At 46.4% G+C, this 27,674-nt stretch overlaps 1 protein-coding gene across 1 annotated transcript in view; it reads right to left on the reverse strand.

The window, feature by feature from the left end:
- The window catches only part of tab3 (TGF-beta activated kinase 1 (MAP3K7) binding protein 3), a 97,258-nt gene that overhangs the window by 1,163 nt on the left and 68,421 nt on the right, over nt 1-27,674 (reverse strand). The window contains exons 4-6 of the mRNA XM_084310908.1: nt 8,261-8,421; nt 4,494-4,590; nt 1,493-1,579 (exon numbers count right to left, since the gene is read on the reverse strand). Coding sequence (XP_084167034.1) covers nt 1,493-1,579; nt 4,494-4,590; nt 8,261-8,421 — 345 coding nt within the window. The remainder of the gene's footprint in view (nt 1-1,492; nt 1,580-4,493; nt 4,591-8,260; nt 8,422-27,674) is intronic.

Consider the following 27,674-nt stretch of genomic DNA (forward strand, 5'->3'; position numbering starts at 1 on the left):
TAGGTGGTTGCTAGCCACTCACGAGATTTCTCTGATTTTTTTTTTTTTAGCGATCTGAAAAATTATTGCATCACCCGAGCCTACCCGAGTATAGCCGAGGGGCGCCGACGATCACTGTGGAAAAAAGCGCCCCCTGTCGTCTCCCAGATGACATAAGTGATTTTGGAATGGACTCAATGAAAATGAATGGGGAAAAAAATCCGGTACTCCACATTTTCCAGTTCACTGATCCAGCCGGGGTTACTAGAGTTCATTCTGGAGCCTCAGATCCCCGCGGATCATAGAGATCTACTGTGTCGCGTTGGATCCATACACTTATCGATTTTTTCGAATGGTGATCAGGAATTGGAATATACCAGTTGGATACCATCTGATGTCAGGTAAGGACTCTATGTTATCAGTGGTAGGATAATCAGAGTAAGTTTGATGAAGTTATAAGCTGTTTTGTGAAATGTCTTCTTTCGGTTTCATTGTAAAAGTCCGAGAGGAAATCAACGGGGCGATTATCAGTGCGCGGCCGTAATGTGCGTGCGTGCACGTATAATATTGATCATCTAGCGTTTATTTGAAAACGATTCATAAAAAGGCCGACGAATATCAACGTTGTGGAATATTCCACTAAAAGACGATTTTCATAGAATGCTCCAGAATGAGCTGTTTTTTATATCAAAACGGGGGCTTTTCTAACTGCTCTGAAACGGAAACGACGCGATAAAAAAAGAATCTGCCTTCACAGCACTGACTGGAAAATAGTATTTGATAATGCGATGGGCAGATTAGACACATAGCCATAATTTAAAACATAGATTAGGCGATATTAACGTTAACATTGGCGCCGATGGTGGCATTCAAGCGGTAAAACGGAAAACCAGGCATGGCATTGAAAGAGTTAAAAGGGCATTTAAAAGGATACAATTCACTTTTAAATGCTGTTTTTTTTTTATCATAGGAAAACAAATTGTATCGTGGATGAACAAAACGTTCAATGCGAATGGTTGAATTTCAAGGACTTTTTAAACACCTTGTAAAAAAATTGGCTGTTCAAGGAATTCCAGGCCTGGTAAAAAATCAAGCACTTTAAGCACTTCCAAGGACCTTGTGCGAACCCTGTCCTGCATATTGCGCGCGCGCGCGCACACACACACACACACACCACACACACACCACACACCACACACCCACACACACACACAATACCACTGGAATGCCTGCACCTCAATAGCAGATTAAACCATGGTCGTCACTCAAAAGAGATATGCATTCAAGCAGCGAGAATTCCGGAGCGAGAACGCAGACGGACACAGGGACCCGTTTTAAATAAGCGGGGGGCTTCTCATCTCGTTTCCATGCCAACAGGGTTGGTATGGGCGAGACACACGAGGCCACGGCGGTCAGTCAATCGTTTAGTCTTGGCTTCCACAAGAAAGTGACCAGAAAGCCTGGATGCCAGAGCGACGTGGTGAGGATAGAAAAACACCGGCCGGCTTCTCACCTTTCCTCTTGGGCGGCTTGGGCGGCACCACCGGGCCGGGCTGGATGTTGTCGTAGAAGCTGTTCCTGGCTTTAGGGTCAAACTTCCCTGTTGGTGGAGAGATTTATTATTATTATTATTATTTTTATATATATTTTTTTTCTATTCATTCTGTTTAAACCAATGGGGTTTTTCTTCACAGTTGCAGATACAGATTAGGCTACACACTAATATTAGAGTATTACAACTGATGAGTTATATTTAGGGATGTCCCGATCCGATCACGTGATCGGGATCGGCGCCGATCACGTGCTTTTCAGAGGATCGGGGATCGGGAAAAAATAATAATAAAAATCGGCAGTCAAAAAAGAAAATGTTTATTCAACAAACATGACCATGTCCACGTCTTAAACTCAGACGGAGGCCTTAGTTTTGGTTTTAAATTACATATAATATATCATCATTAATATATTTATTGTCACACAAAGCAGAATAATTGTCCACAACAAACACATTCCCTTTAATTTACACCGTTGCAACAAACACATTCCCTTTCATTTAGACCGGTGTTCTGCCACAACAACACGTCGCTCCCGTAACACGGTTAATATCCACTGACTTGAGCAGCTAGACTTAATGTCAGAGGTTTGGAACTAAGCATTTTAAAATAGAAAGTCAAGCCAGTTGCAATGTTTGCAAGGAGGACAGGCTGGAGGACAGACTAACTTTTCACCTGGAGGATAACGTCAATTATTTGCTGTGACTGAGGATTATCGTCAGCGTTTCAGACCAGAATGGACCATTACGTAAGTCGAACACTGAATGTATACTAATGTGCAAACATATATTGAAACTTTTAATATTTCTCATATGAAGCAGAAGCACATTTCTCAGGCTGAATGTAATAACAAAAGCCTCCGCGCTCGCGCCCCGGACTATAGGCAACCAGAGGGGCTTGTCTCGCTCCGCCAGTTTCTGACAAAAATGCGTCAAAATTGATTACTAATGTGAAAGATCGGATCGTAAACGATCGGATCGATAGATATTTAAAATCACATGATCGGGATCGGATCGGGAGCAAAAAAAGGCGATCGGGACATCCCTAGTTATATTCATTAAAGAAAGTGGATTTAATTGATTTAGTTGGGCTGGGGCTTCTCCCTGGGCTGGGTCTGGAAAGTTGATTTAATAAAATAAAAAAAAATACTAATTTAATCAGATTAATATTTTTTTTTTTATTTAAATTAAAAGAGTTACAAAAAAATAAAGATTTGTTTTTATTATTATTAAAAACGAAGGTTCGAACGTCCGTTCGAAAAACCCTGACCAATTTCGAATCCCAAAAACAGGCTTCGGGGACAGCCGTTGACCCCAAACTATCATTCGAACCACACATCAATAACATCACCAAGACATAATAATACTAATAATAAACTACTTTATTTATGAAGCATCCTTCATGCAATAGCAAGCAGCCCAGAGTGCTTTGACAACACAAACAATTTAAATAATTATAATTAATTAATTAATTAACCCTTAATTAATAATAAAATGTATGACTCAGTAGACAAATTGCATATCACAAGCAATAAAATAAGTAGAAAGAATAAGTTAAATAAAATGATTAAAACAAAAGGAATATACTAAATACAGTTAAAAGCCAAGACCGCTACTGTCCCCCGCAAGAGACTGAAAAGCTGGTTCATGCCCTCATTTAAGTCCCACCTCAAAACCCACCAGTTCAACCTCGCATACCCTCACTCCTGACCCTCCAACACCTGCATCACTCACATTTACACACCTCACTCCTGACCCTCCAACACCTGCATCACTCACATTTACACACCTCACTCCTGACCCTCCAACACCTGCATCACTCACATTTACACACCTATACTATTTATTTTTGTTTTACATCTGTTGTCATTGTGAATGTCCATGTACTGTGATTTACTGTGAATGTCCATGTAATGCAATGTCTGTAAAGTGCTTTGAGATACTATATTATTATTATATGCAACATGATGGTAAATGGTGCATTTATATAGCAGCTTTTATCGAAAGAGCTTTACAATTTTGTTCCTCACATTCGCCCGTTCACTCACACAGACAGACAGCGGAGGCGACCGTGCAAGGTGCCAACCTGCTCATCGGTAGCAATTAGGGGTTAAGTATCTTGCTCAAGGACACTTCCGACATGCTGCTTGGGGAGGAGTGGGAATCGAACCGGGAACCTTTCAATAACCAGACGACCGCTCTACCTCCTGAGCCACTGTCGCCCCATGATGGAGCCTCATCCATCAGCTTGTCAAACTAGTCTGCTTCTGGACTCTTTGGAAGATGCTTTCAAATAATCAAAAAGAAAAAAGGGCTGCGTCTGAGAGTGTGTGTGTGTGTGTGTGTGTGTGTGTGTGTGAGAGAGTGAGAGAGTGAGAGAGTGAGAGAGTGAGTGAGTGAGTGAGTGAGTGAGTGAGTGAGTGAGTGAGTGAGTGAGTGAGTGAGTGAGTGAGTGAGTGAGTGAGTGAGTGAGTGAGTGAGTGAGTGAGTGAGTGGTGTGAGTGAGTGAGTGAGTGGGTGGGTGGGTGGGTGGGTGGGTGGGTGGGTGGGTGAGTGAGTGAGTGAGTGAGTGAGTGAGTGAGTGAGTGAGTGAGTGAGTGAGTGAGTGAGTGAGTGAGTGAGTGAGTGAGTGAGTGAGTGAGTGAGTGAGTGAGTGAGTGAGTGAGTGAGTGAGTGAGTGAGTGAGTGAGTGAGTGAGTGAGTGAGTGAGTGAGTCAGTGAGTGAGTGAGTGAGTGAGTGAGTCAGTGAGTGAGTGAGTGAGTGAGTGAGTGAGTGAGTGAGTGAGTGAGTGAGTGAGTGAGTGAGTGAGTCAGTGAGTGAGTGAGTGAGTGAGTGAGTGAGTGAGTGAGTCAGTGAGTGAGTGAGTGAGTGAGTGAGTGAGTGAGTGAGTGAGTGAGTGAGTCAGTGAGTGAGTGAGTGAGTGAGTGAGTGAGTGAGTGAGTGAGTGAGTGAGTGAGTGAGTACCTCTAGACGACTGCAGCAGTCCCGTCTCCTTCAGGGTGCAGTCGATATTAATCTGAAGCTGTCTGTTCTGACTCCGCAGTCGGGTCATCTCTTCAGGCTGTGAACACAACGAACACGCGAGACACTTTGATTAGACAAGAAAACAGGCAACAAAGTTTCCTCCTTCTTGTCCATTTGCTGGTTGGAACGTCCTTCTCATCCTCCCCTTGTAATACTATAAGAATATCACTTTAATCCTATAGGAACATCACTTTAATACTATAGGAATATCACTTTAATACTATAGGAATATCACTTTACAAAATGTTTATTTTTGTTTGAATTAATAACATTTATGTAAATCACAATCCTCTGTTATAACTAGGGATGCTCGATATTGTTTTTTTTACCGATACCGATATACCGATATTGTCCAACTCTTAATTTCCGATACCGATATCAACCGATACCGATATATGCAGGGTACCCCCCCCCCCCCCCCCCCCCCCCAAAAAACAGAATAATTTCAGGAAATTAACATTACATATCTCTTGTTGTGGAATTAACACAACATTATGCATACTTTTGAGAATAAATAAAATCAGAATTTGTTCTTACTTGCTTGCCTGGGTAAATAAAGGTTATAGAAATGTAAAAAAAAATAAAAGAAAATAAAAAAATAAGGGGGGGGGGGGGGGGTTTGAAAACCGATACCGATATTTTCCGATATCACATTTTAATGCCAATATCGGCCGATAATATCGGACATCCCTAGTTATAACATGATCTTATCACCCCTTCTCTCTGCCGACTATGTCTTTTCATATTCACAATCAGAAAACACAAAAAGAAAAGAAAAAAGAAACGTGAGCCCTGTGACTACGACACGGTGTCTTTGTTAAATATTTCACCTGTAAAAACAAGGACCCCTTTTGTAATGTAAGACATTAGGGGTGACACAAATCAATTACTGCATCGATGCTTTGAAACATTTGATTAACAGAAGTTAAATGTCCCAAAGCATCTAGTCAGACAGAAATACAAAATACTTGTTTAATTCAGAAATGCTGTTTAAGTGAATTAGCTCGATGTCAGTGTGCAGTAAACTTAGATGTTACATTTAATTTGTATGAAACAATCGTTTCATACAGATGCACCGATTAAATTAACAAAATAATCGCTGGATGAATCGATTACTTAAGAGTTTAAAATAGATCTGGAGGGGATCTCTAAATAACCATTAGTAGCAGCTCTACAAGACATATTACTTAAACATGACAACATTAAGCTGGGGCACTGGAAAGCAGATTGCTGAATGGTTAAATTAACCATTCATTTTGACAGCCCTATAAGAACTGCACTCCAAGTTTGAATTCAAAGTTTATAAAAAATATGTGGTAAATGCAAAATAGTTTATCCAAAGTGCTTTCCAATTTGTTTTACCCCTTCATTCACACATTCACACACCGATGGCGGAGGCAACCATGCAAGGTGCCAACCTGCTCATCGGGAGCAGTTAGGGGTTAAGTGTATTGCTCAAGGACACATCGACACGCTGCCCGGGAGGAGCGGGAATCAAACCGGGAACCTCTGGATTACCAGACAACTGCTCTACATGTCGCTCCCCAGTTTCAAAACACATCATTGCAGTTAGATTTGCATTTTAGTTGACCTCACAAATACAGGAAAAACAGAAGCAAAATAAACAAAGTGAACATATATTATACATTCCCTGATGGACCGTTGTGCTGCTGCAATGTGGGAGGTTGTGCCCCAATGCGCTCAAGGTCAGAATGAAAGAGAGCGCGGAACATGCAGAGAGAGGAGCAGGCATCCACCCCCACAGGAAGCCCTCGCCAACACCCTACCCTCTGTCGGGTTGGGTAACCCTTTGACTGCCGCGCTACCAAACGGTTAACCCTTTCACTGTGACAATACACAGAAGGTTAACCCTTTCACTGCCACACAACAGCAGGTTAACCCCTTCACTGCCACACTACAGAAGGTTACCGTCGGTAGTGTGATAGTAAAGGGTTAACCTTCTGTAGTGTGGCAGTGAAAGGGTTAAAAAAGGTACCGACCGAATTACATTAGAGTACCGATTCACGCTAGATGGGATAAGGATACGGTGCATGTGAGTGTGCACGTGTGTGCAGTGTGTGTATGTGTGAGATAGATATAGGACTGGGTATCAAAATTCAACACTTTTATGGTATTGATCGAATTGCTTCAATACTATTTGTGTCATTCGATACCAAAACTCGATACCTTTGTAAGTTAATCTCCTTGGCGTCAGTGAGCCAATAAGAATGTTTGTTCTAAGATATAACATTTATTTTACAGTACATGTGTGCATTCCCAGGCAGGGCCTGAAATTTACTTTTTGACTCACCGGCCAGTGGCGGGTAGATGGGAAAAATCTACCCGCCAGGCATATTTCTTACCAGAAAAAAAAACGCATTTTTGTGTCACAAAAAATAAAATTTGAAGCAAATTATTTTAATATATTGATCGATGATCAATACATGTCAAGTCAATCTTAAATTCTAACCTAATCAGACTCCTCACTCTCTACCCTCTTTGCAGTATTGAACAGCACATAATAAAACGTGAAGGTTTTGTAAACCTAACTTAAACCTCCTCAATCATGTCCTCATCAGAGTCCACAATCTCCACCCTCTTTGCCCGGTCACGTCCGTCCATAAAGTCCGGCCTCCTACTCCTGACGGAGTCCTGGTGCCACAGCTTCACAGCTTTTGTGGGGTCATACTCACTGATCTCTGGAGAGGACAGCTGGACCATCAGGAGATCCGACAGTGTGTCAGATTGAATCCGGGACACAGACATGCAGCCAATGTGACACTGGCTCTGTTAATGGTCACAAATGGCTTCTTCCAGCTTCATCGATTTACAAACGTGTCGTTTGCGTTTTTCTTTTTGACATACTTGCGGCACACGGAACAACTCATCGCTACAGCCCCAGCATCATACTACTGTAGTCAGTCTCTTGAAACACCGCTATCTCCAAACGTCCACTCCTCTCCAAACTTCTTGTTAGGTGGTCCCGCTCTCACTTCTTCATCATGTTTCATTGGAGAAAGGAGCCGCGGTGGGTTTTCTTTTCAGCGGCCGGCTTCCCTCCTTCCATATGGTTCCACATATTGTAACCCATTTAACGCCATTGAACCTTTCACTACCACACTACAGAAGGTTAACCCTTTCACTACCACACTACAGAAGGCTAACCCTTTCACTACCACACTACAGAAGGTTAACCCTTTCACTACCACACTACAGAAGGTTAACCTTTCACTACCACACTACAGAAGGTTAACCCTTTCACTACCACACTACAGAAGGTTAACCTTTCACTACCACCCTACAGAAGGTTAACCCTTTCACTACCACACTACAGAAGGTTAACCCTTTCACTACCACACTACAGAAGGTTAACCCTTTCACTGCCACACTACAGGTTAACCTTTCACTGCCACACTACAGAAGGTTAACCTTTCACTACCACACTACAGAAGGTTAACCCTTTCACTACCACACTACACTACAGACGGTTAACCCTTTCACTACCACACTACAGAAGGTTAACCCTTTCACTGCCACACGACAGCCGGTTAACCCGCTCACTGCCACACGACAGAAGGCTAACCCTTTTACTATCACACAACCGACGGTCGAGCTAACGTTAGCTAATTTCGGGGGCCCTGTTCCCAGGCGCGTGTGTGTGTGTGTGTGTGTGTGTGTGTGTGTGTGTGTGTGTGTGTGCTTCTCACCCGGGGGATCAGGCTGCTGGAGTTGACCCGTCTGAAGCGCCTCTGCAGTGCGTCGTACTCCATGTCGTTGACGTCGGCCTTCAGACGCTCCATCTTCTGCCGCTCCAGCAGCAGCTCCTTCAGGAGGCGCTCCATACGAGCCCTCTGGTGGAGGAGGAGGGCTGGGGGGGCACACACACACACACAGAGTGAGGAGGACACGCACACAGTGAGCCCTCTGGTGGAGGAGGAGGGCTGGGGGGGCACACACACACACACAGAGTGAGGAGGACACGCACACAGTGAGCCCTCTGGTGGAGGAGGAGGGCTGGGGGGGCACACACACACACACAGAGTGAGGAGGACACGCACACAGTGAGCCCTCTGGTGGAGGAGGAGGGCTGGGGGGGCACACACACACACACAGAGTGAGGAGGACACGCACACAGTGAGCCCTCTGGTGGAGGAGGAGGGCTGGGGGGGCACACACACACACACAGAGTGAGGAGGACACGCACACAGTGAGCCCTCTGGTGGAGGAGGAGGGCTGGGGGGGCACACACACACACACAGAGTGAGGAGGACACGCACACAGTGAGCCCTCTGGTGGAGGAGGAGGGCTGGGGGGGCACACACACACACACAGAGTGAGGAGGACACGCACACAGTGAGCCCTCTGGTGGAGGAGGAGGGCTGGGGGGGCACACACACACACACAGAGTGAGGAGGACACGCACACAGTGAGCCCTCTGGTGGAGGAGGAGGGCTGGGGGGGCACACACACACACACAGAGTGAGGAGGACACGCACACAGTGAGCCCTCTGGTGGAGGAGGAGGGCTGGGGGGGCACACACACACACAGAGTGAGGAGGACACGCACACACACACAGAGTGAGGAGGACACGCACACAGAGTGAGGAGGACACACACACAGTGAGCCCTCTGGTGGAGGAGGAGGGCTGGGGGGGCACACACACACACAGAGTGAGGAGGACACACACACAGTGAGCCCTCTGGTGGAGGAGGAGGGCTGACACACACACACACACACACAGAGTGAGGAGGACACGCACACAGTGAGCCCTCTGGTGGAGGAGGAGGGCTGGGGGGACACACACACACACACAGAGTGAGGAGGACACGCACACACACACCCAACACACACACCCAGTGAGGACTACACACAATACACAGTGAGGACTACACACAATACACAGTGAGGACTTACACACACAACACACAGTGAGGACTTACACACACAACACACAGTGAGGACTTACACACACAACACACAGTGAGGACTACACACAACACACAGTGAGGACTTACACACACAACACACAGTGAGGACTTACACACACAACACACAGTGAGGACTTACACACACAACACACAGTGAGGACTTACACACACAACACACAGTGAGGACTTGTTACACACACACAACACACAGTGAGGACTTACACACACAACACACAGTGAGGACTTACACACACAACACACAGTGAGGACTACACACACAACACACAGTGAGGACTTACACACACAACACACAGTGAGGACTTACACACACAACACACAGTGAGGACTTACACACACAACACACAGTGAGGACTTACACACACAACACACAGTGAGGACTACACACAACACACAGTGAGGACTTACACACACAACACACAGTGAGGACTACACACACAACACACAGTGAGGACTTACACACACAACACACAGTGAGGACTTGTTACACACACACAACACACAGTGAGGACTTACACACACAACACACAGTGAGGACTTACACACACAACACACAGTGAGGACTTACACACACAAAACACAGTGAGGACTTGTTACACACACACAACACACAGTGAGGACTTACACACACAACACACAGTGAGGACTACACACTAGGGGTGTAACAATGCATCGATTAATCGAAATGCATCGATTCTAATGTGTTCGATTCGATGCATCGATTTGAATATGTTAGAATCGAAATTAATCTAAATAAAAAAATAAGATTTTTCTTTTTGTGTATTGTTTTTATTGACCTATAGTCCATTCATCCTGAGTGAATCAGTTCCCCCAGCCACATTTGTGGATACATTTTGGGGGGGGGGGGGGGAATTAACACTTTAATTGCCGGAGACGCCGAAACTCGTCATTCCCCGCCATGCTCATTCTGCCGAAGACGCCGTAACACGTCTTTGATATTGTTGGGGAAAATGTGTATATGAGGTGAACTAGTTTAATATGGGTCAACTAAGCAGTACTGAAAGACGGTCTGGCTGATGTTCTTAAAACAACTTGGAGATAGGCAGATGGACATTTCAGTACATCATATCGTGTGCTCTAATCTTGTGTACATCATATCTTGTTCTTTTCTCTCTTTCATACATACACATATACACACACACATTTAATCTTTTCTCTCTTTAATCTTTTCTCTCTTTTACACACATACATATACACACACACATTTAATCTTTTCTCTCTTTAATCTTTTCTCTCTTTTACACACATACATATACACACACACATCTAATCTTTTCTCTCTTTAATCTTTTCTCTCTTTCATACATACACATATACACACACACATCTCACTAATCTTGCATCTCTCTTCGATGTTAAATCTATGTTCTTCTTAATGTCTTTATCTCTCTTCGATGTTCTTAATGTTTTTATCTCTCTTCGATGTTAAATCTATGTTCTTCTTAATGTCTTTATCTCTCTTCGATGTTCTTAATGTTTTTATCTCTCTTCGATGTTAAATCTACGTGTCATCTTAATGTACGTCATGTCATATCTGATATGATATGACACGTCATCATATCTGTCATGTGGGGGCAGGACTGAGAGGGGATTTAGGGGACAAGCAGAGGGATTGAGAGGTTAGAGTGTTTTTCTTCAACTGTGGTGACCGTCTGATGATCCATAGCTTCTGCTGTTAAAACTTTCTTTCATTAAACAAATTGCCTGTTGAAATTGGAAATATCGTCTCCTGCTGTGTTAAACAACCATCAGCCACAACATTTGGTGACCCTTGACCTGTAGACGCCCAGCCGGGCCTTTCATACGGCCAGTTCCTGGAATCTCCCGTAGACATTCTGGCGGTTGTCGACAAAAAAAAAAAGGTGAGCGTTGTGCTTGTTATTATAATATCCGTCAGAGATTCTGCGGGAGGAAAAAGTGCGCTGGCTGTGTGACTGGTTTTGGATGGACGGCTATAAAACGAACACGAGTGGTGAGGTGTTGACACTAGGGCGAATCCTCTTTTAACAGGCTATAAGTGCGCCACTAATCAATTTTAATTGCATGTTTTCGACCTATCTGGTTAAACTTTTCTCTCTGGTCAAATTTTTCTCTGACCCTTTACAAAACACTCTCCCTATTCCCCACTTCCTTGTTATAACTGTGGTAGGCTGGTCATGGTTGACACCGACACATGTACACACATAACTCTCTCAGAGATAGTGGTGGGTAGCTACAGAGAGGCCAGCTGTGATAATATGAGCAGAGAGTGAAAAACAATTTGGGCAGCGTTTGACGAGACTCTAGTTGTTTCCACTGTTGGGCCTAGACACACACACACACATTCCTGTGTCACAATACACACATACAATACACACACACGTCTGTGCAAAAACACAGACACACACAGACACACACAGACATACACACACACTCACCACACACACACACAGACACACACACACACAAACACACACACACCGACACACACACACACACACACAGTCACACACACACACAGTCACACAGACACACACACCGACACACACACACACACACACACATTCCTGTGTACACACATACAATACACACATACAATACACACACACGTCTGTGCAAAGGCACACAGACACACACACACTCACCACACACAGACACAGACACAGACACCGACACACACACACACATTCCTGTGTACACACATACAATACACACATACAATACACACACACGTCTGTGCAAAGGCACACAGACACACACACACACACACACACACACACACACACACACAGTCACACACACACACACACACAGTCACACACAGACACAAACAGACGCACACACACACAGTCACACACAGACACACACACCGCATTGTAGAACCAGGTTAACTGTGTCCTGGCTGTAGTAGTAGAACCAGGTTAACTGTGTCCTGGCTGTAGTAGTAGAACCAGGTTAACTGTGTCCTGGCTGTAGTAGTAGAACCAGGTTAACTGTGTCCTGGCTGTAGTAGCATTGTAGAACCAGGTTAACTGTGTCCTGGCTGTAGCATTGCTGTAGAGTAGTAGAACCAGGTTAACCGTGTCCTGGCTGTGGTACAACCACACACACACACACACAACACAATAAACACACACACACACTAAACAACGATGCATACAGCAGAAGACATACTGTTAGATCGGAACCCGCTCCTAAAAAATATAATTCTCAAGGTAGGTGTCCGTTGGCAGAGGCGTACAAAGGCCGGGGACACAAAATGGCCTTCCGGAGGTACTTTTGATCTCGACGTATGCGAAGAGATGAATGTAATGATTCGTAACCACAAGCCAGGCGACAACAGCAAAAAGAGGTTGAAAAAGAGGACAGAAGAGTTGGGGGTAATGAAGCTCTACGCCCAGAAGGGGAGAGCATACAGGCAGGAAGCTTTAGCGCTAAATCAGAGAGAGACGGATATAGGGAAACCAACATCCCCACCTTATGTCACGCAATTGCCGGTGGGCACTGTGACAATAAGAGGAGAATATGAGGAGACGGAATTAGGGACCCCCGCTAGGTCAGAAACCTCCGCTAGATCAGAGACCTCCCTTAGGCGAGATACCCCCCCCAAACTGACCCCGCAGGATCTCTATCCGAAAGCCCTGGCGGCATATGGCGAGACAGTACGTCGGAAGTTGTATACTGCAGAGGAAGAGGAGGTAGAGAACCTGGGCAGGCAGAGGGAGGGAGTCGGGAGGAAGATAGAGGAAGAGCCCCGTCAGAGTGTGGCACAGCAGACATCAGAGAAACACGGAGCATGTGGCCACACTAAACTGTTGACTGAGGAGGAAGATGAGAATGACACGAAACCAGGACAGGAGAAAGGAAACATTACAGGAACCCTGACTTTCGCCCCTACATTTGTGGGAAGTGTGACAAGCACAGGCCAGTTTCCCCTGCTAATAAAGGGGAACGATATCTTTCACATGCCATGGTCACCTCTAGACATCGATGGTTTAATAGTAAGACTACCGGACCTTTCAGAAGGAGCCTCCAGGTGGATCACGCAGTTTGAGGAAAATACGTCATCTTTTCTGCTAGCAGTGGGTGACGTCAAATCCCTGTTGACGCGTTTGCTAGGAGTTGGTGCCTGCCGGGACATCATGGGTGATACATCGATGCGAGTGGCATGCGACACGCAGGCCCATGATGGAGACATATTCAACGCGCATAGAGCGGCGTTGTGGTACAAACTCAGGAATCAATATCCATCACGTATTAATCCGGCAAAACTGGCAGGCAACCCCATAATGGAGACGGAAGGGCCTGGCGCCTATGTGAATAAAGTACTGAAGGAGTGGAGAGGTGAGCTAGGACACAACCCAGAAATTGACCCGTTGCAGAGAGCGATGTTTAGAGAAAGTGTGATGAGAGGGCTTCCAGAGGTGGTTAAGAATAGACTGGAAGACGTGGTGGGGTTAATGGACATGACTTATCCTTTGTTCTGTGCACATGTAACACATAGTGTGGAGAAGCAAAGGGCTCAGGAGCAGAAAGTCAGGGATCAGGATAGAAATGACGCAAGGAAGTTAACTCAGCAACAACTGCAGCCCCAAAGGAGGCTGCAGGCAGTAATGGTGTCATCTGCTACCTCTCCACCCATGCAGGACCAGAGACCCCCGCCTGCACCTCAGGTAGTGAGAAGCTATGGCTATAGTTCACAGAACCAGGCGTCCAGGCGGCAGGCAGGGAATGGGCAATCAGGCCCACGGTTTACACAGGGACCGGGGAACGAACAACAGTTTCCCCGTTTCCACTGTTGGAACTGCGGCATGCAGGGACACAGGGAAATGAGATGTAGGCAACCATACCGTCCCGGCTCGGAGTATGGAAGACCCGTGCGCCAGGGGGAGTCACAAGGGCCCCACAACCAGGGGGAGACAGGAGGGCCCCGAAACCAGGGGGGTAATCACTAGGGGTGCCCAGAGAATGCGACGGGGGGAAATCAAATGATTGTGGTTTCCAAGGGAGCTGAGCAAGAACCTATTCTGCAGGTCCTAGTGGAGGGCAAATTAACAGAGATGATGGCAGACACTGGAGCAGGTTTTTCCTGCATAAAGCAAAAATACGCCGCTCACTTACCCCAGTCTGGACAGTATGTTCGGACGGTCGGATTCTCGGGAAAAACACAATTAATACCCACATCAGATCCAATCTCTATGACGTATAACAACAAGACCATAACAATACCTGTATTAATTTCGGACAGCACCCCGCGCAATCTCTTGGGACGAGATGCAATGTGTAAACTAGGCTGTAAAATCCTATGTACGCCTGAGGGGATTCAAATTGAACAAGACGTGTACCAAATGATGCTACAAGGGACGGGGGAGAAAGAGGCCACTGTGTTCTGGCTGGGCAACATAGATGCAGAGCTGCAAAGGGTCTGTGACCCCTGGGAGCCATTTCTGAAAACCCAACTGCCTCAGTCTAGACAAACAAACATGGAGGCACATTGCACACTACAGTATTTGACGAATAGTGACCTAGTTAGGAACAAGGCATGGTTGCAGGGACAGCCCGAGCAGGTGCAGATTAACTCATCTACGATAATTGTAGGGAGACAGGGCGCGGCGTTGAGGGTTAACACGAGTAAGTATCTGCGGGAACAACATAGACTAAGAGACGCCGCCCCACACATCACTCTGAGAATAAATCCTGGTTACGAATCCGAACATCTAGGTTCAATGATACAGGAATCCGAGACTCAAAGGTGGGTCTCCACGGAATCTCCGCTAATTTGGAACAGCGCAGATGGGAGTTTCATAAAAATAATGATTTCCTTTTCAGTTTTGGCAAAACCGCAAGTAATCAGATTACCCTTGCGTTATTCCAGAGGCGGATGCTTTGCTGGAACAGGACATGTTGGCGCGCACCCCAGAACGGTTGTGGTCAAAACACGACACAGATGTGGGTCTAATATTGTCGGCACAGCCAGTGAAGGTCAGGTTAAAGAAGGGTTGTAGACCACCCTTTATCAGACAGTATACAATGAAGCCAGAGTCGGAGGAAGCTATATCACATCAGATTGAGGGACTGTTAAAGGGGGGAGTGCTCGTCCCTTTCAAATCCAGATGTAATACACCTATCCACCCAGTGCTAAAGGCGGACAAGGCTAGGTACAGACTGGTACACGATTTGAGGGCGGTGAACGACGTGGTGTCTGGACCAGAGGCGGAAGTCGCTAATCCACACACCCTCCTGACAAACATCCCGAGTAGCTCGCAGTACTATACGGTCATTGATCTCACGCAGGCATTCTTCAGTGTTCCATTGGAAAAAGAGTCTCAGTATCTGTTTGCTTTTACCCACAGGGGGAAACAATACTCTTACACCCGGTTGCCACAAGGGTTCGCGCACTCGCCGCATTACTTCTCGAAGGCGCTCAAGGAAGACTTGCAAGGAGAGTGCGACACACTACTCAGCACGGTTTTACTGTATGCAGATGACATTCTAATCTGCTCGGATACACGTCAGCAGTGCCATGAGGACTCCATCAAAGTTTTGAGTGGATTGGCCGTGGGAGGCCACAAGGCATCCCGTTCAAAACTGCAGTACTGCCAGCCAAAAGTTGAGTACTTGTCTCGCGTCATTCAAAAGGGCATAAAAAACATCTCACCCACGCAACTCGAAGCTGTATCCAAGGCACCTAGGCCATTGACGGTCCGACAGATGATGACGTTTTTAGGGATGACTGGGTACAGCTCTGAGTGGGTGGAGGACTATACGATAGCTACAGCGCCGTTGAGGATGATGATAAAAGAGGCGGGTACAGACAAGCTTCGCGCTCCCTTGACATGGACCGAGGAGGGGGAGGACGCGTTCATAAACATTAAGCGTCTGTTGTTACAGGCCCCTGCCCTGGCGCTGCCGGATTATGAGAAGTGTTTCCACCTATTCGTCTCACATAGAGCGCAGCATGCGACAGCTGTCCTGACTCAAACACAGGGGGGGAGTGGGAAAAAACAACCGATAGCATATTACTCTAGAGCTCTTTCGCCGGTAGAGCAGGGTCTGCCACCTTGTTATCAGGCCCTGGCCGCAGCACATTTGATGTATGAGAAAGCAACGGCCGTGACAATGGGATATGACATTTGCATTTGGACACATCACAAATTGGCAAACTTGATTGAAAGAGGCAAATTTGTTCTGACCAGCCAACGGCAACAGGCTTACATGAGGCTCCTGCAGTACTCGGACGTTACGATAAAAACATGCCACGGCAGTAACCCGGCGGATCTGGTACCACTCCCGAGCGAGGGTCAACCGCATGAGTGCGAGGTGGAGGTACAGGCTTTCGTGAAACTCCGTCCTGATTTGGGAGTCGACCCGCTCGCGATAGCAGAACTCTCACTTTTTGTGGATGGGTCCTGCTATCGGGAGGGGGAAAATTTAAGGTCAGGATACGCCGTCGTACAGTGCAAACCTAACGGAGAAACACTAACAAGAAAGGCCGGACAATGCATGCAACCATGTTCGGCCCAGCTTGCAGAACTAATAGCACTAACAGAAGCATGCATAATAGCTAAAGATCGCACGGTTAACATCTTTACAGACTCTGCTTATGCGCATGGCGTATGCCACCTATTTGCGGCCATTTGGAAGGCAAGAGGCTTTAAGAAATCGGACGGCTCACCGATCCTTCACCACAAGCAGGTTGTGGCGCTTATTCAGGCTGTAAAGTTGCCCAAAAGCATTGCTATCGTAAAGTGCCAGGCACACAGAAAAGACCCGTCTTTTGTGACGACGGGAAACAACGCGGCGGACGAGGCCGCGAAGGCGGCGGCTGCGGTGCCGTCCACGGCTGTTCTGATGTTTGCGGCCGAACTGACGACTGAGGTAACTGAGGATAATTTGAGTGATCTTCAGGACCACGCAGGCCGAGAAACAGTCGTGGACGGAGAGGGGGGCTGTAAGGGGGGCAGATGGTCTGTGGAGGAGTCATAACGGTTTGATAGTCGCCTCCATCGATCTTCTGTCCTTGGTGATACCTGAGGCTCATGGTGTTGATCACTGTGGAAGAGCAGAGACCCTGAAACGAATCACGAAAATGCTTACAGGGCAATGTGCGCAAAGGAGTACCGACAGTGGCGGCTTACACACCCCTCCCTGAGGGACCATTCAGACATCTGATTATGGACTACACGGATATGATAACGCCAGTGCAGGGCAAACGATACCTCCTGGTAGTAGAGGACTGCTTTAGTCGCTGGATTGAGGCCATTCCATCTAAACACAAGAACGCGGACACAGTGATCAAGTTCCTGTGTCGCGAGGTCATTCCGAGATTTGGAATTCCCACGATATTACAAAGCGATAATGGCCGCGAGTTCATCGACAAGGTGGTTAAAGGGCTGATGCAGAAATTAGGTATAAGACAGCGCCTTTCCTGTGTCTATAGTCCCGGGTCGCAGGGAAAGGTGGAAAGGGCCAATCTGGTCATTAAAAACAAACTGTTGAAAATCTGTATGCAAACTAAGCTTAACTGGATTGATGCTTTGCCACTTGCTCTGATGGCTATTAGAAGCAGCGTAAACCGCCAAACACAGCTAACACCGCATGAAATGCTTACAGGCCGCAGCATGCCAGCACCGCCATTTAGACACCTGGCTAGGGGCCCGGCATTAGATATTTTTGAGCAAGATCTGAAAAAATATCTTCAGCAAGTGACTAAAATACATGAAGCTGTGTTTCGACAGGAGCAGAGAAAGGAGAAAAAGGGGGTGAAGGAGGCGGAGAAGGAAGCCACCAAACCGAGGCTGATCCCTGGGGACCTGGTCTTCGTAAAGGTCCACAAGAGAAAGTGGTCATCACCCCGGAGAGAGGGCCCGTACGAGGTGATCCGATCGACTGGAACGGCAGTCCAAGTCAAAGGATCAACGACCTGGTTCCACTTCAATCACTGCATAAAGGCCAGCGGCGATCTCTTGGGGGATACAATCGATCGCAGTTATGCAGAACCCGACATGGAGGGCCCGAGACGGCAACTGGAAGGTGCAGTGCCTGCTGATGCTCCCGCAGATGTTGGCAGCAGTGTGCGGACGGTCGGCCGGGCGCAACGACGTCATTGAGAACCGTCACGGTCGACCCGTCCTTGAGGATGACGGGTTTGAGTGGGTAGGAGTCCCACGGGGTCCCGCTCAGGCTCAAGTACCGGCAGGCTTTCATGACCAGGCTCAGAATCAGGCGCCCCCTCTGCCCTCCATCGAGGAAGGGGGGGAGAAGATAAGACTACAACCAAAAGGGGTGTTTCCCGGAGGACCGCAAGGGCATGTTTTTGATTTTGACCATTCCCCCGTTACAGGCAGGGATACTTACCATTATACTAACGAGGATCGGGTTGTGGGGGTAGATAGGAGGGTTGAGCCTGTCCCGAACCAAGCACAGGGGACAGGGGTGAGGGGAAAAAGGGAGGTCAAGGACGCTGAGTCGGAAGAGGTGGGGGGACAGGATATGTTCCAGAGGACAGCCGGAACGTTGAGGGACTCAGTGGGCTCACTCTGGGCCAGGTTGAGGGGTTTGCTTCCTTCCGGGGAACAAGATGGGGGCGACTATGACTATGACGAGGAAGACCCGGAGGCTGACCCGATGTATAGGGCGGCTTTAGGGAATGAGTGGTTTAAGTGGGTCCAGTACACGAGCGCGCAGAATCAGATAGAGGATTGTTATGTCTGCTCCAAGGCACGTCCGGATAGGCTGCTGGTGAAGGGCACGAAGTTCAGTTGGGCTCAGTGTGACAGGGACGCAGAGGCATGGGAGGGGCCCCATAATAGTCGCCCTTGGTGCGAGGCAGAGTGTTTGGGGTTTCTCGGCTCTAGTCGTTTTAAGGCGGCAGGAAACGTCACGGATTTCAAGGATGTCACTATGCGGGAACGTTGTAGGAAATTGGATGTACGTGTGCAGGGGGTAGCGACGGGGTTGCCAATACCCAGAGGTGTCAAACTATGGCTGACCAAGGATTTCGAGTGCTTGCAAAAGGAGGGGACCCGGGACGTAGGGGAGGTGGCAGAGGGGCGGTGCACTACTATTTGGAGCATCACGACTAACTGCACGAAAGAAGGAAAGTGTGGACACGGGGTCGTGTTAAAGGGAGTGGATACCAACCCACGGCCTGTAGCTTGCCCTTTTCATGTCCAGGATATAGCACTGGCGGACCAATACTGGCTCTGCGGCGGTAGGAGGTTGAGGAATACACTTCCTTTAGATTGGTCAGGTAGATGTGCCCGGGTTCAGGCGATCATGCCAATGGTGGTCCTACCATTATCAGTGACGGAAGGACCTTCTGAGTCTCCTATCTCTCGAACGAAGCGTAGCTACAAGGCAGACCCAAGGGTGTATCTGGACAGCATAGGACAGCCAAGGGGCATTCCAGCCGAGTTCATGGCTAAGAATGAGATTGCGGCAGGGTTTGAGTCTATTCTGCCATGGATATCGGTCAATAAGAACACCGGGTGGATCAACTATTTGTTTTACAATCAGCAGCGGTATCTCAACTACACCGAGGAGGCGTTGGATGCAATGGGGGACCAGATGCACGCGACCAGTACGGTGGCGTGGCAGAATAGACAGGCTCTGAACTGGTTAATGGCGGAGAAGGGTGGAGTCTGTTCCATGTTTGGACAGTACTGCTGCACATTCATTCCGACGAATGTGGGGCCAGGGGGAAAGTTCTCCGAGGCCATGGCTAAGCTGAAGGATTTGAGGGAGGAGTTGAGGGGGAATTCTGGCCGGAATGAAGAATGGTGGGGGAGTGGGGTGTTGGAAAGATTGGGACAGTGGGGAAGCATAGTGATGCAGACGGGGATATCCATTGGGGTGGCAGGGTTGATATTGGTTCTCCTTTTCTGTTGTGGTATGCCTCTCTTGGGTAGGCTGGTAACTTCACACGTAACGAGCCGAATGCTGATGGTGGGACAGAAAGAGATTGAGCCACAAATCGGGCCATGCCCTCAGCTTTATGCTGCCTTAGAGGGAGACGAGGGGATAGAGGATTAGGGGTATGGTGAGGTAGGGACATTTTCTTTCTGTTTGGTTCAGTTTTGTTTGTTTTATTCCTTTAACTAGGCGTATGGTGAGGAAGGGACATTTTCTTTCTGTTTGGTTCAGTTTTGTTTGTTTTATTCCTTTTAGAGTGACGGGGGATGGTCTGAGTGATGGTTTATTTTTTATTATTTTTGTTTATTTTACTCATGGTCCTGGTCAAACCGGAATGGAAGAGGCATCGGTATGGAATGGTACGGAGTGTCGGTTCTGAGCCTGAGGAAGCATTGAGAAGAAGTGTTCTGGGGATCGGTTCTGGGGACTGAAGGGACAAAGGGGGGGGCTAACGCAGTGGGCAAGATGGGCACCTCCCGTCGAAGATGGGGGGACACGTGGTGAGGTCGGGACCAGCGCCTCCCGTCCAGGCATGGGGACATGCTTCTACGGGGACTGGAGGTGTGGCGTGGTGGTTGCTGTATTGGCAAAATGTGACTTTTGGCAATACGGTGAGGAGACTATGGCGTGGGCATGGAAGGGGGGCTGAGCGATGGACACTAGGATTCAATGTTATGGAAGAGACAATGTCATTTTTTTTGGGGGAGGGATGTTCTATGTTTAGTTCTGACGGTCAACTTCTCCTTTCCCTGATGAGAGTCGCGGTTTCCGGCCGGAACTGTGGCTCATTTGGTAAGCGGTGGAGGTTGGGGGGATTTGTCTGTCAGGTTAGGATTATAAATTGGGGTATTTTTTTTTTTGATGTTTTGTTATTACTCTTGTTTTGAGCGGTTTTGTGTTTATTGTGAGAACGGTAGTCAGCCTTTGTTGGTCCGTTAGGGGTCCAGTGAATGAAGTAAGCGTTCTTGTTTATTTAGACATTTAAAATGTATTAGGTTTCTTGTTTAGATTAGGCATTTAAACTTTTATTATGTAAATATGGTTTCTCGTTTAGTTAGACGTTCACATTTTCTTGGTTATATGATTTGGGTGGGACTAGGGATAGCCCCAAATGGGGGAATGTTGGGGAAAATGTGTATATGAGGTGAACTAGTTTAATATGGGTCAACTAAGCAGTACTGAAAGACGGTCTGGCTGATGTTCTTAAAACAACTTGGAGATAGGCAGATGGACATTTCAGTACATCATATCGTGTGCTCTAATCTTGTGTACATCATATCTTGTTCTTTTCTCTCTTTCATACATACACATATACACACACACATTTAATCTTTTCTCTCTTTAATCTTTTCTCTCTTTTACACACATACATATACACACACACATTTAATCTTTTCTCTCTTTAATCTTTTCTCTCTTTTACACACATACATATACACACACACATCTAATCTTTTCTCTCTTTAATCTTTTCTCTCTTTCATACATACACATATACACACACACATCTCACTAATCTTGCATCTCTCTTCGATGTTAAATCTATGTTCTTCTTAATGTCTTTATCTCTCTTCGATGTTCTTAATGTTTTTATCTCTCTTCGATGTTAAATCTATGTTCTTCTTAATGTCTTTATCTCTCTTCGATGTTCTTAATGTTTTTATCTCTCTTCGATGTTAAATCTACGTGTCATCTTAATGTACGTCATGTCATATCTGATATGATATGACACGTCATCATATCTGTCATGTGGGGGCAGGACTGAGAGGGGATTTAGGGGACAAGCAGAGGGATTGAGAGGTTAGAGTGTTTTTCTTCAACTGTGGTGACCGTCTGATGATCCATAGCTTCTGCTGTTAAAACTTTCTTTCATTAAACAAATTGCCTGTTGAAATTGGAAATATCGTCTCCTGCTGTGTTAAACAACCATCAGCCACAACAATATCAATATTTCAAAAATCTGTGATCGAAATCATATTTCTCCCCCGGAGACATGATATGTACTGCTGAGCCCCACTCAACTCTCTAACGGTTCAAGAGCGCCATCTGGTGGCCGATCGGCAGATCGCCCAACAGGAAGTGATGTGGATGAAGTGGTGCTCACCCATATTTCGTCCGGGCACTCGCTATCGTTAGAGGGACTCCATCTTGACACAGTGAACATTGATCTGTGCAAATAACTCGATAAACAACATGATTTGGACGTATATACTATTATACAACCTGGAAATGGATCAGGTATTTCTACATCCCATAATAAAAAAATGTCTGTTCCCCCAACGGCCCGAGGAAGCTACGGTGAGTTTCAGCGTTATTTTTTATTTTTTTTTAAACTTTGACCAGTCAGCTGGTTCTTTTTGCGTTTATCGCTTTTTCTCTGGTCAAGTATGACCGACAGAAACAGGTTGAATGGGGGTACAGATGGGGGGAAAGACACTCTGAGAAAGTACGGCTTGTCCGGGAGTCGAACTCGCTACCCCAGATCCGTGACGCGCACGGTTGTCCCCGACGCCGAAATAGCGTTCGAGGTACGCGGTGAGCTACTGGAGCTCCCCTTCAGCGTTATTTTTTAATGTCTTCGATACGAACTGCTGTGATGATCATATCACCCACACTAGATGAATGATATAACGTTGCCCACGGAATTATAAACGACCCCCCCCCCCATCCGGTCAACATCAGATCATACGTAGTAACTCCTAGAAGCACATCCAGTTGACATTTTTTATCTCGCACAGATTCCTACCAAACTGTATTTCATCATCAATATAATGCATTTAGGGCTATAAATCAAGTTCTGGAGAAAGCTGCAGAAAACGATAAAAACATACTTATACTTTAGACCGTATTTTAGTATGAATATGTGAATGAAAAAGTATAACGTTGCTACACCCTGAACAATATATATAGGACGTTGAATGGGCCATAATAATGTCAATTTAGCAATACAATTTAAAAAGTTATAGCCCTGCAAAGAAGGGGAACTTCTCCATGTTAAATAGGGCTGGCGAGGGATGGTAAATTATGAATTTAACCCCCGGCGATCAAAGTGTTAACTGATTAATCGAAAATTAATAAAAAATGTATCGAATCGAATTGTGGTCAAATGAAGAGATTTCTTTTTTTAAACTTCATTTTTTAGCGTTTATCGCTTTTTCTGGTCAAGCATGACCGACAGAAACAGGTTGAATGGGATATAGATCAGGGGAAGACACTGAGAAAATACGACGAGTCCGGGAGTCGAACTCGTGTACCCCAGATCCGTGACGAGCACGGTTGTCCCCGACGCCGAAATAGCGCCGAGATACGCGGTGAGCTACGGGAGCTGGCCAAATGAAGAGATTTCATGATGCATTGAATCGTTGCCTGAAGAATCGTAATCGAATCGAATCGTTGTGAGCCTGAGGTCGAATCGTTACACCCCTAGTACACACTAGTGGTCTGCAATTGAAATTAAGCCTGTGCCCAGCCCGAGCCCATGACGTTCAGGCCCTGCCCGACAATAAGCCCGACTGTAATGCAACATTTGAAGCCCTAAACAGTGAAGCATTATATTATATAGCCAAATATTAAATAATTTTTTTGTTTTAAATATTCAAAACACTGTTTATATATTAACTTAATAAATAAACAAAAACGAAAATGTCCAATAGGTCTACCTAAATAACGCTGAAAACTAACAAGCATTATAGGCCTATAGCCTGTTTCGCGTCTTTCTTATTCGAATGCCGTCTATTTCCATTTCCCAGCACGCGTGTTAGACTGACTCACGGTGCCTCGTCACAATCAGTCCAAAAACTGCTCGGAGTCGCGAGTATACAGAGGTACTGGCAGACACAGACTAAAACATTAATGTCATCATGACACAAAAGTATACAGAAAACACTCGACCAGCAGCCAATTATATATAAAATAAATCAGGACTCACCACGCTGTTGACGTCAGCAACAAAAACGCCTTGCGTTGAATAACGTTAACAAAACTTCGCCAACCAGCTGCTACATCCAAGAACAAATTAAAACGTTCGCCAACTGGCTATATTCCAACTTCAAACAACAATTGAAGTTATTGAACCACTTCGGTCTGCTATTAATTTGTTCACCATCCACCGTTGATGTCCTTCAGCTCTGAGGAGGAGCCTTGCTTAGCTCCAGGCCATCAGGGAAAACCCACCCACTATACACAGACTTGGCTGACAGGAGGAGCAGGTTCAGTGCTAGGCTCACACTACCCAAATGCAGCACTGAACGGCACAGGAAGTCCTTCATTCCAACAGCCATCAGACTATACAATGCATCACTGTGCCTCACTGCATCACTGAGCACAGAGTGGCAGTTACCATCTTCCTGGACTTAGTTTGATTCAATTTTTATTCTATTTTACTCTACTCTTATCCTAGGCAACTTGATTTGATTCGTTTTATTATTCTAATTCATGACCTGTTCTGTCTAAATGTTGAGCGATTTGCAGTGTCAAATTTCCCACGGGATAATAAAAGTATTTCTATTCTATTCTATTCTATTCTATTCTACTGTCCTCGAATTCTCCCTGCGGTAATTACATCCAAATGTTTCCAAAAATGCAGCTTTCCCAGACGCATTGGGAACTTTCAAAAGCTCTCCCTTTCCCTAATTCCCTATCTGTTAACGTATCCATCGCGACTCAGGCTCTGACTCTCTGATCTCTGATGACAGCTGGCGCAAAACAGAAAGTGAAAGCAGCGTGAGGCGCGTGCGAAAAAAAGAAAAAGAGGGCGCTGCTCGCCCCGGCCGAGCCCGAATTATTTATTTAAAAACAAAGCCCTACCCAGCCCGAACCCGTCGGGTCGGGTAGGGCCCCGGTCGGGCTCGGGCAGGGTTGCAGTGCACTAGTACACACCCAACAGAACATAGGAAATCAATATGAATAAATCTGCATTTTGCTATGATGCCCCTCTAGCTCATGGAATGAACAGTCCTTAATGCTTGAGATTCTCCCCTCTGTTGCAGAGTTTAATACCTTGATCTCCAACCTGTCAAGTTGTACATGTTTTAATTGATTGTTATCCTCACTCGTCTTATTGGGGCAGCGGTGGCCTAAAGGTTAGAGAAGCGGGTTTGTGACCGGAAGGTCGCCGGTTCGATTCCCCCGGACCGGCAGGAAAAATCTGGGCCGGGGAAGTGAATTAATAACTCTCCTATCCCCTTAACACCAACCGCTGAAGTGTCCTTGAGCAAGGCACTTAACCCCCCCCCCAACTGCTCCAGTGGAGTTGCTCAGTGGCCAACGGTGTCAGACTGTGGTTGTACTGGGCAGCTCCCAGGTGTCAGACTGTGGTTGTACTGGGCAGCTCCCAGGTGTCAGACTGTGGTTGTACTGGGCAGCTCCCAGGTGTCAGACTGTGGTTGTACTGGGCAGCTCCCAGGTGTCAGACTGTGGTTGTACTGGGCAGCTCCCAGGTGTCAGACTGTGGTTGTACTGGGCAGCTCCCAGGTGTCAGACTGTGGTTGTACTGGGCAGCTCCCAGGTGTCAGACTGTGGTTGTACTGGGCAGCTCCCAGGTGTCAGACTGTGGTTGTACTGGGCAGCTCCCAGGTGTCAGACTGTGGTTGTACTGGGCAGCTCCCAGGTGTCCGACTGTGGTTGTACTGGGCAGCTCCCAGGTGTCAGACTGTGGTTGTACTGGGCAGCTCCCAGGTGTCAGACTGTGGTTGTACTGGGCAGCTCCCAGGTGTCAGACTGTGGTTGTACTGGGCAGCTCCCAGGTGTCAGACTGTGGTTGTACTGGGCAGCTCCCAGGTGTCAGACTGTGGTTGTACTGGGCAGCTCCCAGGTGTCAGACTGTGGTTGTACTGGGCAGCTCCCAGGTGTCAGACTGTGGTTGTACTGGGCAGCTCCCAGGTGTCAGACTGTGGTTGTACTGGGCAGCTCCCAGGTGTGAATGGAACTGTGTGAATGTGAAGCAGGGCGTTCCTGAAAAAGAGCATCTGTGCTCAGCGAACATACCCTGGGTAAATAAAGGTTCATAAAATAAAATAATAATGTATTGTGATTTTATATGCCTTTTTTTTTTGCTTAACTCTGTACACTCTGCGTGACTGTAAATGAGGGAAACCTCAGTTACCTTTTGAGTTTAAATAAAAGTTGGAAATATGAAAACATCAGACAGACGTCATCAATGTGGACTTCAACCCCGACACACACAAGGTCTTCAGAGACACACTGTACGCTGAAGCTGTAGCAGCCGGAGTCTAAGGAACAACAGGTCATGTTCTAGGTCATGTTTGGTCAAATAGGCCAGGAGTAGCAGGCAAAGTATCACAGTTACAATTGTAAACACATAACCATGCAGGCTAAATAAATAACAATCTAACAAGAGACGAGGTGAAATAACATCAGAAAGAATGTATTTGAAATGCAATAGGCTAATCAAATCAGTTCAACCTCCATTAAAAAAATAAAAACGACCAGTGAAGGTATTTCTGAAGGAAAATAACTGATCAGCCGGCAGAGCTGGCGACAGATACCACAGAACTGCTATGAACTTCAAGCACAATTTCCTAGTACAAGAGGCTATTTGGTCAATATTAGGCTACCCATCTGTAAATAAAATACATTAATAATAATACAATAATAATATCACCAACATTTGAGTGTGACGCTAAAGATAAAATGTTGGCATGAAAATGAATGGTTTGGACGTGTTTTTTTTCTTTTTAGCACATAACTTCACAAATTAAGGTAGTAAATTACTATAACACCACAGATACAGCAGCACAAATTCACCCCTGTTGACGTTTTTCACATTTTGTTGTTCTAAATAATATGACCAACTGTGTTTAATTTGTATAGGCGTTAGATTAACTGGAAAGGACAAGAGACGCTTGGGAACCTGATGTCAGGTAGCGTCATAAAGCTGCCATCTGGAGAGGATTACTCCAGGTGACTATTGGCTCTTTTCCACGTCACGGTACGGGCTCAACTCCTCTCTACTCACTACGCTACCAGATACTTCGTTTTCCACGGTCAATGGGGGCGGGTTTGCAGGGATGACCATCCCGTCGCCGATTGGTCTAACACACACAGCGCAGTTCCTTGTGTGTGTGTAGCACTTCATTCATAAAACAGGGAGGTGCTCTAGTAGCGATTTAGGACCAGTTTAGGACACGGGGGAGGACATTTGTCTTCGTTTGATAACGTTAAAAGTAAAGTTAGGCTTTCTTGTCAGCTTACCGACTCATTAACAGAAAGAAAGAAAACATGACGAGAAAAAGAGACCAT

Source organism: Notolepis coatsorum, assembly GCF_963971535.1.
Source record: "Notolepis coatsorum genome assembly, chromosome: 3".
NCBI lineage: Eukaryota > Metazoa > Chordata > Actinopteri > Aulopiformes > Paralepididae > Notolepis > Notolepis coatsorum.